The 17,383-nt window shown below is 44.6% G+C and overlaps 1 protein-coding gene and 1 non-coding gene across 2 annotated transcripts in view; one reads left to right on the top strand and one right to left on the bottom strand.

The window, feature by feature from the left end:
- Positions 1-17,383, bottom strand: part of LOC144173439 (receptor-type tyrosine-protein phosphatase T-like) — a 60,616-nt gene that overhangs the window by 26,115 nt on the left and 17,118 nt on the right. The window contains exons 7-8 of the mRNA XM_077701865.1: positions 14,992-15,089; positions 749-865 (exon numbers count right to left, since the gene is read on the bottom strand). Coding sequence (XP_077557991.1) covers positions 749-865; positions 14,992-15,089 — 215 coding nt within the window. The remainder of the gene's footprint in view (positions 1-748; positions 866-14,991; positions 15,090-17,383) is intronic.
- On the top strand, positions 10,850-10,921 carry Trnar-ucu (transfer RNA arginine (anticodon UCU)). The gene has a single exon. It is a non-coding gene; the product is annotated as a tRNA-Arg (tRNA).

Consider the following 17,383-nt stretch of genomic DNA (forward strand, 5'->3'; position numbering starts at 1 on the left):
TTCTTGCCGATTAGGTTTATTACTTTGTTGTTGAAATAAAATCTCGAATGAAGGTGACTTTGTGAACCTGGATATAACAGTAAATACAAATAGGGTATTTAAAAAAATATGCACCATTGCAAGCGAAAATAAACATCAACTTTTATTTAATTGCAACGCAATCAATCAAATTGTGTTTGGCATACACCAATGTAAGGGCTCAGGGCAAGCCATATGAGAATTTATCTTTTCAGTCTCGCACGTGTGAAATAATTGGTACCCAGCATATTTATTTGGTATGTGCAATGTAAAGAAGCCTTCACTCCGCTCTTCGTAAATTCGAACCTACTTGAGTGAATTGCACCTCCATGTCTCTAGCAACTCCTGGTGCGCCGCCAACTAAAGCTTGATTGTACATTTTTTATTTGATTTTAGGGTTTAACGCGCTGACGCAACCGAGGCGTTTAGCCGCGCCGTAGTGGAGGGCTCCGGATTTAATTTGACAACCTCGGGATCTTTAACATGCGTCGATGTCTTGTACACAAGGTTGTTTTTGTTTTTCGCCTCTATCAAAAAAGCGACCGCCGAAGCCGGGAACGAACTCGCGTCCTCGTGCTCAGCAGAACAGCGCCTTAGCCACTGAGCCTCCGTGGCGGGTCTTGTATATTTTTGCTTTCGTGCATTATGTTGGCGTTGCTGTTAATCGATGGCTGGCACTTCAATGAAATATATTGAATATGCGCCCTCAACTAAAGCAGGAGGTACTTACCAAGGCAAGCTGGAACTCTCGAACGACAAAGTCGACATGTGTGTCCGTCTTCAACAATGTAACCACAAAATTGCCGTGCTTCTGCGAAGTCTCTGGCCAATACTGCGCACATTTTGTCTGGAATGAACGAATATGTACTGAATATTTCGGCGCTGACACCGTGAAGCTAAGCTATGTGCAGATGATTGCGAAAGTTCACGTGCACCATAAATAAAGCCACGATATCGGAAATCAGAAAGATCTGAGAGAACCAATAAAATGAGTACACCGGGAAGGATGGCATTGCTGTTCCCTTACCTACATTGGGCGCATGAATCGAGGAATAATCAGTTTTTATTGAGGGGCGTTACTTCTTGTGCAGGCAAAAGAATCCTAACCAATAGGTTTTTCGCCTAGACTACGGTACTCAGAAGAATTATTTTATTGTAATTTGCTCGACGCTTTTCTCACAGCTATCTCTGTGTGAGAAAGCGAAAATCATCGCACTCGCGTGAAGATTGCGATAAAGATTGACAAGCCTGGTGAAGCCGCGTGAAATTTAGATAGTGCCAGATTAGGCTTTGAGGATCGGAGGGTGTAGGGGATGCACAGAAGGCAGCCGCACTTGAGCTGGAGGTGTTCTACTCAAATAGGAAGGTTTTCTCCCTCTCTAGCTTAGTGAAGTGAAGTCATTGCCTATGTGGTAAGTTCCAAAATGAAGCTTCCTCAGTTGACTGCAAGTAAGGAAGCTTTAGACCACAAAAAATTTGAACAAGAGCGAATATTTTGTCAAATAATTTATTTTCTCAACAGCTGCAAGTGCTATGTTTTCACTTTTTGGCTAGCGGACCTACGAATCGCCACAACCATCCGCATAAAGCATATTATCTTGCTAAAAACGTAAATCGGTTATGGTCAACAGAATTAAGCGGACGACTGCTTATGACGTGCATCCGAAAATGAGACTTTAAAAATGAACTGCTTTCATTCTACCCATTTACGCTAGTCCGAAGACGGATGACCTCCTGTTCCCGGTGGAAATATTTTCCCAGTGAACATTGATGTAGGGACAAGGTGATCGGAATGACACGGCAACTTCGCAGGTGCTTAGAGAGCAACACAGCTCGTATGTATTGTCGTTTCGTCACTATACATATAACAAATTCTCCAGCATTCTGTGGCAACTCTTAGTTAACCCTCAGTAACATTTGACCACCCGGAAAGCGGACCACAAATACAGAAAAACGAGCCCGTATACAGTCCTGTAAAGTCATGGCTTCACTACCTCTCCTTGACAAGGCACCGCCACAAACTGAATAACACGGAAATCCGAATCCGCTGCCCGTCACCAGAATGCTTCGAGTGTTTTGGCAACACCGCCTGCATAACGTCGCCTGACACGTCAGCCGCGTTGGAATACAATAAGTAGTTTGCGCCGGTGCGCGCCACACGAGGGATGAGCGCAGAATCTACGCCTACTGGGGGCCGTAAACAGGAAGGTGTGTGAGTACCGTTTTTCTAAGGGTGTGCGAACTCTGTAAATGGTCTCGTTTAGTTTCCGTTAAACAATGCGCTGAACAGCCTGGTGGACAGAAGACAGGCCGGCAGCACGCGGAAAAGCTACCGAATGAAACATGGCAGCACAGAGCAATAGGGAAGCGGCTGTATTGCCATTTTCAGCTAACGCGACAGGCGGCGTTATATAGGCCGCTTTTTCTCTCGGCACCCAATGCAACCTTTTACTGTACTAAGAGGCGGGAAGGCTCTAGAAAGTGCAAAGGAGGAAGGTACACAGACCAACAGGTGCGAAGACTTCATTTGGTTTTGGTCTTAGATTTTAAACTCGCGCACACAAGCACGTGTCCAGCCGAGAGTTAGCATTGTTGGAATGCCTTGAAGCTGCAGAAGATGTTGTCGTTCGTCATGGTGCTTCAACAGTAAGCACCGGCATTGAAAATTATGAACTTGCCCTTCCGGGTATCTCAATAAGTTTATTCATTACCGAGTGCGAGGTACTGCAGAAGCATTCTCAGGAAGGTAACCCGCTCACCCCGAGACACGCCTGTATCCCAGCGCGGCCGCTGAATATTTCCGGATTTAGTCGCTTGTATAAGCAACAATTTGAATCTGTTTTGGCTGATATCTGTTAATTGTAATAACTTATTTTTCGCCTCACGCAGATTGCAATATATAACATTCCCGCGGGTTGCGTTTGTTTTGTTTGGAATTGTCTCTTGCTTATGTGTATGCTTGAACAGGTACTGCTACCTCGCATCGTGCTTCGAAAATCTTTCTGCTGTCTGTCTTCATTTTGCCTTGTGATTATAAGACTTGTCTCGTTCTGTCCGCTGCTTCCGGAAAAGCTGTGCATCAGCCGGCCACATCCTTGGTACTACACGTTTTTCCCGCTCAATTTATACCAATCGCCATCGAATTTATTCCAGGCGCCATCTAATTATTCCAGACGCCCTGTAATTCAATGCGGGTGCCACCGAGTTTATTAAAAGTGACAGAGAATTTTCTCTGGTCGCCAACCAAATTATTTCAGCTATCAGGTGGTTGTTCAGGAGTACTTTGGGCGAAAATACGCCCAGCTTTGCGGCCTTTCTTGCGTGTAGTGTAGATGAAAACGTGGTGTTTCTAATCCATTGTATGCAATATATCGTTTGCGCGCGGCTTGAAGGACATTTACTAACCACGCACAGACCATGAGTGCGGTCTTGTTCCACTCGTTGGTGCGGTGCGCTGATCGTCTGTGAGATGGTCAGAAATATCGTTTTGTCCCATATTGTTACACCAGCAGAGTTGCCAGCGTATTGTTACGCAAGCAGACAATATTTAGGACTCGAGCAGGTGATATCAGAATTTAAACGGCATTTAAGTATTGTGTCCTTATCAAAGGAACATCTGAAAGCATTGTTACGCGAGGACAAGATGATACTTCTGACGTAAGTTATCGACGGAGCTTTCTCAGATGATCACATCCCAGCATGCAGTACCAACAGATCTGAAAGGTCCACTATTTTGTTCTGCGTGTGTTAGTAAATGTCCAATAAGCTCTGCGCATAAAATATGTGACACCTAATGGATTACGAAACACCATGCTTTTACCACACCACGCTCAACAAAGTCCGCAAAGCTGGATCTAATTTCGCGCAAAACAGGTGTGAACAACTTTGTGACAGCGGGATCAATTTTGTTGGTGACCGGATTAAATTCGCTGGCACCTGGATCAAATATTACATGGCCCATGGACTAAATTAAATGGCGTTTGGAATAAAGTCACTGGCGTATAGAATAAATTGTATAAAAATTGGAATAAATTGAGCGGGCAAACCTGTACTAGGGATCTATAGCGAGTAATAATACGATATGTGAGCAAACACCATGAAATGTGACAGACCCCTTTGGCAAATATGACTCGAGCAAACCCTAGACAAGCAGACAAGCTCAATAAAGATATCCCAGCTTTCATTTTCATTAATGTTAGGTGCCACTCTCTTTAATAATGGATGCGATCATGATTACACCCTCATTATGAAAAAATCACTTCAGCAGAACAGGCGACTCCGAGGAAGGGGCACACCAAAAATGGGTCTTTACAAAGCCCCCGGAAGAGTGGCGGCCACTTATGACGGCGGTTCTTACGTTCTCGGAAGCCATCTGGTAAATTTGGCCAACTCAGAGACCCCCGGAAAGGTTCCATGTACGGTGAGTAGAATAAGACGTGCGCCATTCATAGAGCACCACCCCGTGATAGACTGACACGCTATACATAGAAAGTCTTAGATGCCAGGATACCTTATCATGATACACGACGAAATTGCATTCCAACTACAGCACAAACAAATAGCAATAAAGTAGAAATATTCGAGAACCTTTCGAGATAACTCATTCTACCACCTTTACTGTGACTGAAACATTCTATCATAAGTATGCCGCCTTATCTCAAAATATTAACAACGCAGCTGACCCACACCGAATCGCATGCAACTGTCAACACAACCCATACTGACGACATTACGATGATACGATACCCGGCAAGCGAGTGGATAAATTATCCTGCTCTATTCTTCAACACAAATGAGGGCTCCTAGCTAGAGCACAAGTGACGGCGGCTGTCAATATAAAACTACCCCGGAGAACCACTTCTGCACTCTTTTTGTTTTAAGGATTCTAAAGCATCAACAACCACTTCTCCATTATCAACAAGAAAGACCTCTGTGTGTGAAAAACGACCATATGCGCGCATGGAAGCGGACGACTTCATTTTGTTAGTAAAGCCTGCATGCTGTTTTGGTGCAGTAACCACTGTTGATGCCAAATTGCAAAGTCGCTTTGTAACTCTCTTAGACGGAGTTGGGCAGCCACTTCTTCTGCTGTACTTCCTCTGGGCACTTCATAAGTGCTGCTTAGCCTCTGAAGGAGAGGCAAGACGCAAGTGATAGTGAGCACAAGCACCTAGCCTGGATGGCTAGGAACACTAGAAACTACGTTCGCGTAACACAGCGCATTAGATTCTCCTACACCCAGCGACACTTTACGCAGCATAAACAACAGGTTACTAACAATCCCAGCAAAGTTTGATGATGCGTAGAGCAGGGCTATGTGGTGTAACTTATTATTCAGTGCTATTCAGGATAACCCAAAGGAAGAATTGGTGGCCTCAGAGCACAAAATGCTCCATCTCGTCTCAGATAAGCTTGGTATCACTGCATACAATCTTAATTTGATCGCATGCATAGGTTGGTAAGGTTTGCTCCTGATTAATGCCGACCCATAATTGCGACATTCAATGTCTTCAAGGACAAATGAAAAATTCTAATTCCGGCAAACAAGCTACGGGGTCAACATTTTTAATCGGTGAAGATTTCACTTTGTCAAACCGGCTGGCAAGAAAACCAAAGGACAGAATCCGCACGGACAATAAAAACTACATATAAAAACCCGCAACTGATACTGCCATCCCTTCGAATGTAGTAACAAGGACAGGCGTCCAGCCTTTGCGACCTAAGAATAACTCAACTAAGGAATTGCAGCCGTTATCGCTTTCTTACACCAACATTGGAAGCACACTTTTTCAGCGCGGCCAATTATTTTTTTACTCGGACGAAGAAAACAGCGACACCTCGGTGCTACTTGGCTGCATTACGATATTAGTTATATCGACCGTTTTAACCAACAAAGAATGGTTTGCAGATACGACAAAAACACAGGTTGTAAGTGTTATCATCGCAATAAGGAACGAGATATCGTCATTTTCCATTCAAACAACCGCTTCCTTTGAAACAACTTGGGCTGCGTGCAGGAAGGCATGCGTGAAGGTCTTAATGGATGCCTGCTACAACCCATCTGACTCCGATTCATCTTTCGCGGAGGAGCTGCGTAAACACGTATCTTGTGCTTTGAAGCAATGTCCAGCTGATACTGTCTATCTTTTCTTGGACTTTGATTTCAACCTTACTGATTGGTCACTCCTGTCAGCTCCCCGCGGCACTTCAACTGAATTCATTATTCTAACCTTAGACTTCAATCTTGCTCGAGATATAAACGAACACACTCCAGGGTCTAACATATCTGATCTTGTATTAACCACGGCACCGGACCGCAAAGAATACGTATTATACATCGATGGTTTCAGTGATCATAAGCTGCTTCAGTTCACAATTCACTTTTCTTAAAAATTTTCAGACTACGTTATTAAAACATACGTAGTTATAATAAAGTAATTACAGGAAAGGCACACAGAGTTGGAGGAATTCTTCAGTGAAGCGTTCCTCTCCTCGTTAGGTTCCCGTTTCGTAAATGAAACCTCAGTGCTCTTCAAGAACAAGATGGCGCAACTGGTTGACAAACACGAACTCTTAATAAGTATAAAAATTATAAATCGAGTCCGGACTTGAAGAAACAAGTCAGAAGTTTCAGAAACAAAAAAAGACAACTTTATAAGAGTGCTTAAGCTACTTCCCTTCAATCTTCATGAAATACGGAACATCTTTGAAGTTTTAAGTTTGGAGGAAACAGTGCCACGAAAAGTAATTTCTCTGATTATTTACCTTCGCGGTAAAAAACGACCTTAGAAAGTTTTGGAAAACAATTTCAAACAATCGCTCTGATAAGACCATAGTATAACAAGGTGCCAGCGGTATTCCTCTTGACGACCATGTGTGTAGGCACGCATTCAATGTTTTCTTCTCGTCGGTATTTGGTATTCATTCAGGAGCTCGTTCCACCCTACCCTTGGTTCGTGGACCCGATTACCGATATATGCAACCTATTAATATTACTGTTGCGAGCATCGCTTCACTGATCGGCTTTCTCAAAATATTCACTCAATCTGTATCGATAGCATGAACTCGAAATTATCTAAGAGCACCGTGGCCATCTCTACTCAAATTCTCTTTCACATCAGGAAATCATTGTCCTCGGGTTACTTGCACGTACACTAGAAACTCAGCAACTGTGTTCCCAATTAATAGCCAATAAAAAACACGCACCGGGAAATAGCCGCTCCAATTCCCCTGACATGCAACTGTTATACTTTTTTGGAGCGCATAATTGTGCTGAACGTGTACGCCTAGAAAACAACCACATTTTTTCGTCCATCGGCATAGTTTTAGAAAAGGCCCATCATGTGATAAACAACTGCTGGAATTTACTACTTATATGAATGCAGCCTACAAACAGACTGTATTTTCAAATATTTGTAAAAGCACTTGACCGTGTTGCTCATACTAATCTTATTTAAACGTTTTCAGCCCTTTAGCTGGCTTCTCCAACTTTATCATGGATAGCAAACTTCTGTCTATGTGCCAACAAATTGATGTGGTCAGCAACATTTCTTCACACCTAGTTAATATTACTTCCGGAGTACTGCAGGGCATTGCCCTAGCTCAGTTACTTTCTTTTGTAAATAATGACCTGCCCATCTATATTTCATCACGGATAAGGCTTTTTGCCGATGGCTGAATCAAATATGGTACAAATTGCAGCCTGAATGAGCATCTCGCTTTGAAAATGACCTATACCTCCTTTTCAATTGGCGTACAGTATGGCAAATATCCCTTAATTTGAGCATATGCCAAGTAACCTCCTTCATTCATAAACAGGATAATTCAAAATTTCTTTAATACATCAACGACAGTACAGTTTCGCAAAGCGGTTGCTATAAATATATCTGTTTTCATCTAAAACCTAGTCTCTCGTGGCTTACCCACGTTCATGCTAATTGCGCAAAGGATTCCAAGTTACTCATATATCTGCTAGAAAATCTACGAAGATCACCAAAGCCGGTCTATAAAGACGCATATGTATAGTTTGTTCGACCGAAGATAGAATTCCCGTCGGCGATCTGGTCACCTAAACAAAACTACTTAATCATAATACTGAAATTAATTCAAAACAGAGCTGCTATATTTATTTAAAGCAAGTATGACCGTCATCTAATAGCGTTACACAGACCAAACGCTATTTATCCCTTTTGCCGCTGGATACCCGCCGCACTGTTAAGCTGTTATGCCTTTTTTTATAAGTACACAGCACCCGACCAAACGAGCTGCCTCTTAACGCTCCAGTAGGTACGTCACGACGCCTTCATAATGATCATAGCTTCACGCCCATTTTTTGCATGGAACCTTGCTTTCCGTTCATCCTCACTGCCTCTAGAAATCGTGTACTTGAATGATCTTCTTGACCAAATTGCATTTATGCCTTGTCATGATAGCGACACCAAAAACCTGCACCGACATAGTTTAAGTAATTGTATTATTTATTTATTATTTATTTAAGAAATACTGCAGGCCATAAGCCCGAGCAGGAGGGGTACATACATCGCACACACACAAAAACATCAAAAGCATCTATAATAATAAATGACCATACAAATACGTATTGTTAGTGTTTCTGGATGTTCTTTCTTTGTATACTGTGTTTGCTGTTTTTTAAACTGTGAAAAGCCCTTTGTGCCTGGTTATTGTTTATTATAAACGTATAAAGCGTCTTTTATTGACTTTTTGCAAAGTGATTGCACAAACTTTACATTGTGTACTTGGTTGTTTTTTCCTCTTTGCACAATATTTTTTTCCGCTTACAGAAATGTAACCTCTTACTCAAACGGTCTTCAATGGTCCTGAATGGTGTAAAAAACAATATATATATATATATATATATATATATCTATATATATATATATATATATATATACAGAAAGAAATGCCGGCAGTCTACAACGCCAAAGAAGGCATAGGGGAAGGTTAGACTATTTTTTACCGTTAGTGACGTTACATTATTATTAATTTTTATTAATTACGTGAGAAAGAAAGAAAGAAAAACACGCGCCCAGAGTGGGGACCGAACCCACGCCTTTCGATTAGATCTCGAATGCCTTACGAATTCGGCTATCTGGGCAACTGTGTTCTGCTTCACTTTCTGGGCTATTTATATTTACTACAACTGTATCTGACGCTTGAGGGTGGTAGCCAGCGCCACTCAGACTACACGGGGAGAAGGGGAGCTTCTTTTTCAACCCCCGGGGCGTGACGCGAACGTCTACAGCCGGTCATGAGCGGTCAACTGGCGGGAAACCCTCTTATGCTACCTTGGCATCAAGGCTGCCAGAACCGAGGCCCTCGCTAAGCTTTCGCGCGATAATAGGGTTTGGAAATGAGGGGCTCGTTAGGAAATACAGAAAGAAATGCCGGCAGTCTACAACGCCAAAGAAGGCATAGGGGAAGGTTAGACTATTTTTTACCGTTAGTGACGTTACATTATTATTAATTTTTATTAATTACGTGAGAAAGAAAGAAAGAAAAACACGCGCCCAGAGTGGGGACCGAACCCACGCCTTTCGATTAGATCTCGAATGCCTTACCAATTCGGCTATCTGGGCGACTGTGTTCTGCTTCACTTTCTGGGCTATTTATATTTACTACAACTGTATCTGACGCTTGAGGGTGGTAGCCAGCGCCACTCAGACTACACGGGGAGAAGGGGACCTTCTTTTTCAACCCCCGGGGCGTGACGCGAACGTCTACAGCCGGTCATGAGCGGTCAACTGGCGGGAAACCCTCTTATGCTACCTTGGCATCAAGGCTGCCAGAACCGAGGCCCTCGCTAAGCTTTCGCGCGATAATAGGGTTTGGAAATGAGGGGCTCGTTAGGAAATACAGAAAGAAATGCCGGCAGTCTACAACGCCAAAGAAGGCATAGGGGAAGGTTAGACTATTTTTTACCGTTAGTGACGTTACATTATTATTAATTTTTATTAATTACGTGAGAAAGAAAGAAAGAAAAACACGCGCCCAGAGTGGGGACCGAACCCACGCCTTTCGATTAGATCTCGAATGCCTTACCAATTCGGCTATCTGGGCGACTGTGTTCTGCTTCACTTTCTGGGCTATTTATATTTACTACAACTGTATCTGACAGCCTGGCTGGCAGCCTTGATGCCAAGGTAGCATAAGAGGGTTTCCCGCCAGTTGACCGCTCATGACCGGCTGTAGACGTTCGCGTCACGCCCCGGGGGTTGAAAAAGAAGGTCCCCTTCTCCCCGTGTAGTCTGAGTGGCACTGGCTACCACCCTCAAGCGTCAGATACAGTTGTAGTAAATATAAATAGCCCAGAAAGTGAAGCAGAACACAGTCGCCCAGATAGCCGAATTGGTAAGGCATTCGAGATCTAATCGAAAGGCGTGGGTTCGGTCCCCACTCTGGGCGCGTGTTTTTCTTTCTTTCTTTCTCACGTAATTAATAAAAATTAATAATAATGTAACGTCACTAACGGTAAAAAATAGTCTAACCTTCCCCTATGCCTTCTTTGGCGTTGTAGACTGCCGGCATTTCTTTCTGTATTTCCTAACGAGCCCCTCATTTCCAAACCCTATTATCGCGCGAAAGCTTAGCGAGGGACTCGGTTCTGGCAGCCTTGATGCCAAGGTAGCATAAGAGGGTTTCCCGCCAGTTGACCGCTCATGACCGGCTGTAGACGTTCGCGTCACGCCCCGGGGGTTGAAAAAGAAGGTCCCCTTCTCCCCGTGTAGTCTGAGTGGCGCTGGCTACCACCCTCAAGCGTCAGATACAGTTGTAGTAAATATAAATAGCCCAGAAAGTGAAGCAGAACACAGTCGCCCAGATAGCCGAATTGGTAAGGCATTCGAGATCTAATCGAAAGGCGTGGGTTCGGTCCCCACTCTGGGCACGTGTTTTTCTTTCTTTCTTTCTCACGTAATTAATAAAAATTAATAATAATGTAACGTCACTAACGGTAAAAAATAGTCCAACCTTCCCCTATGCCTTCTTTGGCGTTGTAGACTGCCGGCATTTCTTTCTGTATTTCCTAACGAGCCCCTCATTTCCAAACCCTATTATCGCGCGAAAGCTTAGCGAGGGCCTCGGTTCTGGCAGCCTTGATGCCAAGGTAGCATAAGAGGGTTTCCCGCCAGTTGACCGCTCATGACCGGCTGTAGACGTTCGCGTCACGCCCCGGGGGTTGAAAAAGAAGGTCCCCTTCTCCCCGTGTAGTCTGAGTGGCGCTGGCTACCACCCTCAAGCGTCAGATACAGTTGTAGTAAATATAAATAGCCCAGAAAGTGAAGCAGAACACAGTCGCCCAGATAGCCGAATTGGTAAGGCATTCGAGATCTAATCGAAAGGCGTGGGTTCGGTCCCCACTCTGGGCGCGTGTTTTTCTTTCTTTCTTTCTCACGTAATTAATAAAAATTAATAATAATGTAACGTCACTAACGGTAACAAATAGTCTAACCTTCCCCTATGCCTTCTTTGGCGTTGTAGACTGCCGGCATTTTTTTCTGTATTTCCTAACGAGCCCCTCATTTCCAAACCCTATTATCGCGCGAAAGCTTAGCGAGGGCCTCGGTTCTGGCAGCCTTGATGCCAAGGTAGCATAAGAGGGTTTCCCGCCAGTTGACCGTTCATGACCGGCTGTAGACGTTCGCGTCACGCCCCGGGGGTTGAAAAAGAAGGTCCCCTTCTCCCCGTGTAGTCTGAGTGGCGCTGGCTACCACCCTCAAGCGTCAGATACAGTTGTAGTAAATATAAATAGCCCAGAAAGTGAAGCAGAACACAGTCGCCCAGATAGCCGAATTGGTAAGGCATTCGAGATCTAATCGAAAGGCGTGGGTTCGGTCCCCACTCTGGGCGCGTGTTTTTCTTTCTTTCTTTCTCACGTAATTAATAAAAATTAATAATAATGTAACGTCACTAACGGTAAAAAATAGTCTAACCTTCCCCTATGCCTTCTTTGGCGTTGTAGACTGCCGGCATTTCTTTCTGTATTTCCTAACGAGCCCCTCATTTCCAAACCCTATTATCGCGCGAAAGCTTAGCGAGGGCCTCGGTTCTGGCAGCCTTGATGCCAAGGTAGCATAAGAGGGTTTCCCGCCAGTTGACCGCTCATGACCGGCTGTAGACGTTCGCGTCACGCCCCGGGGGTTGAAAAAGAAGGTCCCCTTCTCCCCGTGTAGTCTGAGTGGCGCTGGCTACCACCCTCAAGCGTCAGATACAGTTGTAGTAAATATAAATAGCCCAGAAAGTGAAGCAGAACACAGTCGCCCAGATAGCCGAATTGGTAAGGCATTCGAGATCTAATCGAAAGGCGTGGGTTCGGTCCCCACTCTGGGCGCGTGTTTTTCTTTCTTTCTTTCTCACGTAATTAATAAAAATTAATAATAATGTAACGTCACTAACGGTAAAAAATAGTCTAACCTTCCCCTATGCCTTCTTTGGCGTTGTAGACTGCCGGCATTTCTTTCTGTATTTCCTAACGAGCCCCTCATTTCCAAACCCTATTATCGCGCGAAAGCTTAGCGAGGGCCTCGGTTCTGGCAGCCTTGATGCCAAGGTAGCATAAGAGGGTTTCCCGCCAGTTGACCGCTCATGACCGGCTGTAGACGTTCGCGTCACGCCCCGGGGGTTGAAAAAGAAGGTCCCCTTCTCCCCGTGTAGTCTGAGTGGCGCTGGCTACCACCCTCAAGCGTCAGATACAGTTGTAGTAAATATAAATAGCCCAGAAAGTGAAGCAGAACACAGTCGCCCAGATAGCCGAATTGGTAAGGCATTCGAGATCTAATCGAAAGGCGTGGGTTCGGTCCCCACTCTGGGCGCGTGTTTTTCTTTCTTTCTTTCTCACGTAATTAATAAAAATTAATAATAATGTAACGTCACTAACGGTAAAAAATAGTCTAACCTTCCCCTATGCCTTCTTTGGCGTTGTAGACTGCCGGCATTTCTTTCTGTATTTCCTAACGAGCCCCTCATTTCCAAACCCTATTATCGCGCGAAAGCTTAGCGAGGGCCTCGGTTCTGGCAGCCTTGATGCCAAGGTAGCATAAGAGGGTTTCCCGCCAGTTGACCGCTCATGACCGGCTGTAGACGTTCGCGTCACGCCCCGGGGGTTGAAAAAGAAGGTCCCCTTCTCCCCGTGTAGTCTGAGTGGCGCTGGCTACCACCCTCAAGCGTCAGATACAGTTGTAGTAAATATAAATAGCCCAGAAAGTGAAGCAGAACACAGTCGCCCAGATAGCCGAATTGGTAAGGCATTCGAGATCTAATCGAAAGGCGTGGGTTCGGTCCCCACTCTGGGCGCGTGTTTTTCTTTCTTTCTTTCTCACGTAATTAATAAAAATTAATAATAATGTAACGTCACTAACGGTAAAAAATAGTCTAACCTTCCCCTATGCCTTCTTTGGCGTTGTAGACTGCCGGCATTTCTTTCTGTATTTCCTAACGAGCCCCTCATTTCCAAACCCTATATATATATATATATATATATATATATATATATATATATATATATACAGAAAGTCAGCAGTCTTCAACTCCAAAGGAGGCATAGGGGTGTGGTTAGGCTCTTTTCTTTTTCACTACAGTTAATTAATTAAACATTTTTTTTAATTATACAGAAGAAAGAAGGATAGAAAAACACGCGCCCAGAGTGGGGACCGAACCCACGCCCTTCGATTACATGTCGAATGCCTTACTAATTCGGCTATCTGGACGACTGTGTTCTCCTTCACTTTCTGGGCTATTTATATTTACTAGAAGTGTATCTGACGTTTGAGGGTGGTAGCCAGCGCCACTCTGACTACACGGGGAGAAGGGGACCTTCTTTTCAACCCCGGGGCGTGACTCGAATGTCTACAGCCTGTCATGAGCGGGCTACTGGCGGGAAGCCCTCTTATGCTACCTAGGCATCAAGGCTGCCGGAACCGAGACCCTCGCTAGGCTTTCGCAGAATAATATAGTAAGGCAATGAGGGGCTCGTTGAGGAAATACAGAAAGATAGGTCAGCAGTCTACAACGCCAAGGGAGGCATAGGGGTGGTGTTAGGCTCTTTTCTTTTTCACTACAGTTAATTAATTAAACATTTTTTTTTTTAATTATACAGAAGAAAGAAAGAAAGAATATGGTAAGGCATTCGACATGTAATCGAAGGGCGTGGGTTCGGTCCCCACTGTGGGCGCGTGTTTTTCTTTGTTTCTTTCTTCTGTATAATTAAAAAAAATGTTTAATAATTAACTGTAGTGAAAAAGAAAAGAGCCTAACCACACCCCTATGCCTCCTTTGGCGTTGTAGACTGCTGACCTATCTTTCTGTATTTCCTCAACGAGCCCCTCATTGCCTTACTATATATATATATATATATATATAATATATATATAATAATGAAAAAATAAACCAACGGCACTAGAAAGGAACACCAATATGACCACTTTTAATTTATTTTTAATCCAGAAGGTAATGTTTGACGGTGAACAAAAAATCGACAGAGATGCGAAACATTAGTCCATTCTGTTCTAGAAATACCCTAGTCATACAATCTTTCTCTTTAAAGAGCTTTGCTTTATTCCATTAGCCAACAGGGTTCCTTTTGATTCGATCACTCGTACAAATTTGCACCATCATATCGCCAGTAGAAGTGAACACCAAGCAAAACATAAGACAGTGACTGCACCCGGCCAGTGGAGTGTCGTAAAAATTCCAAGAAGCTCACTAGCTTGGAAATGATTTCAATCTTGTCATCTTTCCGAAAACTCGGGCGGAATAGATAAGGACACTACTCAACTTATCAGGGGGAAAGAACGATATCATAATTTTTTTCTCCTAACGCCTGTAGTAAAGCCCCCAGTTTCTCATTCTCCTCAATTGCACCTGGTAAGGGCTGCTACAGTTTTCGGCGAAGTCAGATCGTTCATTCTCAATGAGAAAATTAGATTCAATTGGTAAAAGCGACAAAACTCATTGACATACCACTTCTTGTTCCGTCAGGCTCGTGAGCATGACCACTTTCCAGCAGCCTTCCTGCCAAACCATTCGCCAAAAATCTGTAACTGTCGATTCCATCGGACCTGGAAGCAAAATACATATTACAGCATTATTCTAATCTTTGTGATAGCACTCAATATGTGTTATATTTAAACGAAACAATCATTCACAGTAATTTATTGTGCCTTGTGAATAGCTTGATCAGATTTATTTTTTTGTACGATGTAACGTCTTAATAAGTGTTACCACGCTACTATGATATTTCGCACGCCTTGTTCCGTGTCAGAATATAAGCCGTGTCGACAACGCCCCATTGCTCTTCCATCCCCCTCCCTAACTCCGCTGTAACTATTGCCCAGAAGCAGACGTGACTCCGTTTTCTTTCCTTTCGTTTCTGCCCTGCCCTCAGAAATGGCGCTTCGTGTGTGCGCTTTGGAACCTCATAGCGTAAGTGCAAACATGAACACGGCACTAAAATGTAACACGAAATCAGAGTTATGGAGCAGGACGTGGACGGGAGTCCATGGCTGAGCCAAACCTAGTTTATTCCAGTCTTTTGCGCAAATCACGATAGCGGTAGTCGGCTGTTAGCCGCCTTTGTTCTCTTTCTTGTTCTTACAAAATGCGCAACTCACTCCCAATCCCGACGGTGACACCAGTGGGGAAGTGCAGAATAGATTCGTATACGTTTTGCCGAAGCTTAGTCTGATGTCATTCCTAAGGACGCTGAAGGTCGCGGATGTCTTCTACGTGATCTTCCACCCATGTATCAAGGCGCGATGCCTTCTTCTTGCTACGTTCTTAGCTAGGACGGGGCACACTGTTTGTCTTGCAGTATACTATCTCATGAATTCCGCATTTAAATTGGTCCTCCTTCGATCATGGATGATTCACACTCGGGGTGCCGCCTGCATCTTCTTCTCAGTCGTCTCGTTTCTTTTCCCTATTCTTCTTCGACGTTCCTTTCTGCGTAGTTCATGAGTTATTTTCCACTCTCGTCTGTATCGTTTCATCGACCTGGTTTATTTTTCTTCATGTGGTCAACCAGAGGCTTCACTTTCACGCGTTTGAATTCCCATGTTCCAAGGTTGACGGCTAGGACACTCGTTACGTAATGTCGGTGCAAGACCGGATGTCGTGTTGTCGTTGCACGCAAACACACTTTCATCAGTTGTAATCTTCCGGTTTTATGGGCGATGGCTTCCTGGGCTTGGCTCTGATAGGGTCCGAGTCCCCGATGGTACTGTCGTCATTTTGCCGGATGGCAACAGCGCCGGCTCCTTCGTTGAACTTGGGCATCATGCCATTTGCCGCGCTCTGCTTTACTGAGGACGCCACAATGGTAGGGGCACTGGGCGGCTCCGTCCTTTTTGCAGTGAATACGACGAACCCACTGCTTCTATGGCGGCCCTTATTGCGAATGGGAGTACGTGGTACGTGTTGGCCGCGTATTCGCTCTGCGAGGCGGCACCGCTGGGAGGCATCTATGTACATTGAGGTGGCCACAAAGTCTTCGTCGCGGTGCCGACCTCCTCAAAGTTGCCTCAGAGATTCGTTCCTTTAGCAAAACCCTAATGCGACTTAACATGTATGAATGCGCTTCGCCGTCTTCCAAGTCCTTCACAATGCTGTCTTGGTCGAGAAAACTCTGGATATGTCCGTTCAGCTTTGAAAGTTCGACCTGTTTTTGTTCTACGATGGCCCACAAGTCAATAAGCATACTTATATTTGATTCTGCCGATTCCAAGACCCGAAACCTTGTGTTGGTTTGTTTTGCTATGCCCGCCAGGAGGCTAAACCGTGATCTGATAAGTCATTGCATGACCGGCGTGTCATCAGAAGCACGGATCACGGCGAAACAGGGGTCGGGTGCGTCTGATGGTTGGGGTTGACCTCTGGGTTCAGTTTTGCTGAACCGCGTCCAGTATACAGTCATGGCAGGCATTGTTGAACAGTGAGGATTCCGAAATGAAAAAATCGAACATACCTAAAGCCAAGCACCAATTGAACGTGCTGCGCCGTGATCTCCGCTAGTACGTTCTTTCAGGATTCGAAACGGGACGCGGACGGTAGTGAATGACCGAGCCGAACAGAGTTTATTCTCTCGTTTGCTCTAACCCAGATGGTGGTAGTGGGCAGTTAGCCGACATTGTCCTCTTCTTTACTAAACCAGGAACAGCCATCACTTGACGTGGTTGAGATCACTGGCATGATAACGCCTCATCTTCCACCGGTGGGCATCGACGCTGTGCGCCGTCTCTTAACAGCCTGCAAGAACATTTTTGATTAGACAGCCACCGACTGCCTAGAACATCCCCTGCGGCGCACCCCACAAACACTGGGGATGGATCACCAGTGCACAGACGACCCATTGCGT

This window comes from Haemaphysalis longicornis, unplaced genomic scaffold, assembly GCF_048455015.1.
Source record: "Haemaphysalis longicornis isolate Haplotype H1 unplaced genomic scaffold, Haemaphysalis longicornis Haplotype H1 scaffold_3, whole genome shotgun sequence".
Classification (NCBI taxonomy): Eukaryota; Metazoa; Arthropoda; class Arachnida; order Ixodida; family Ixodidae; genus Haemaphysalis; species Haemaphysalis longicornis.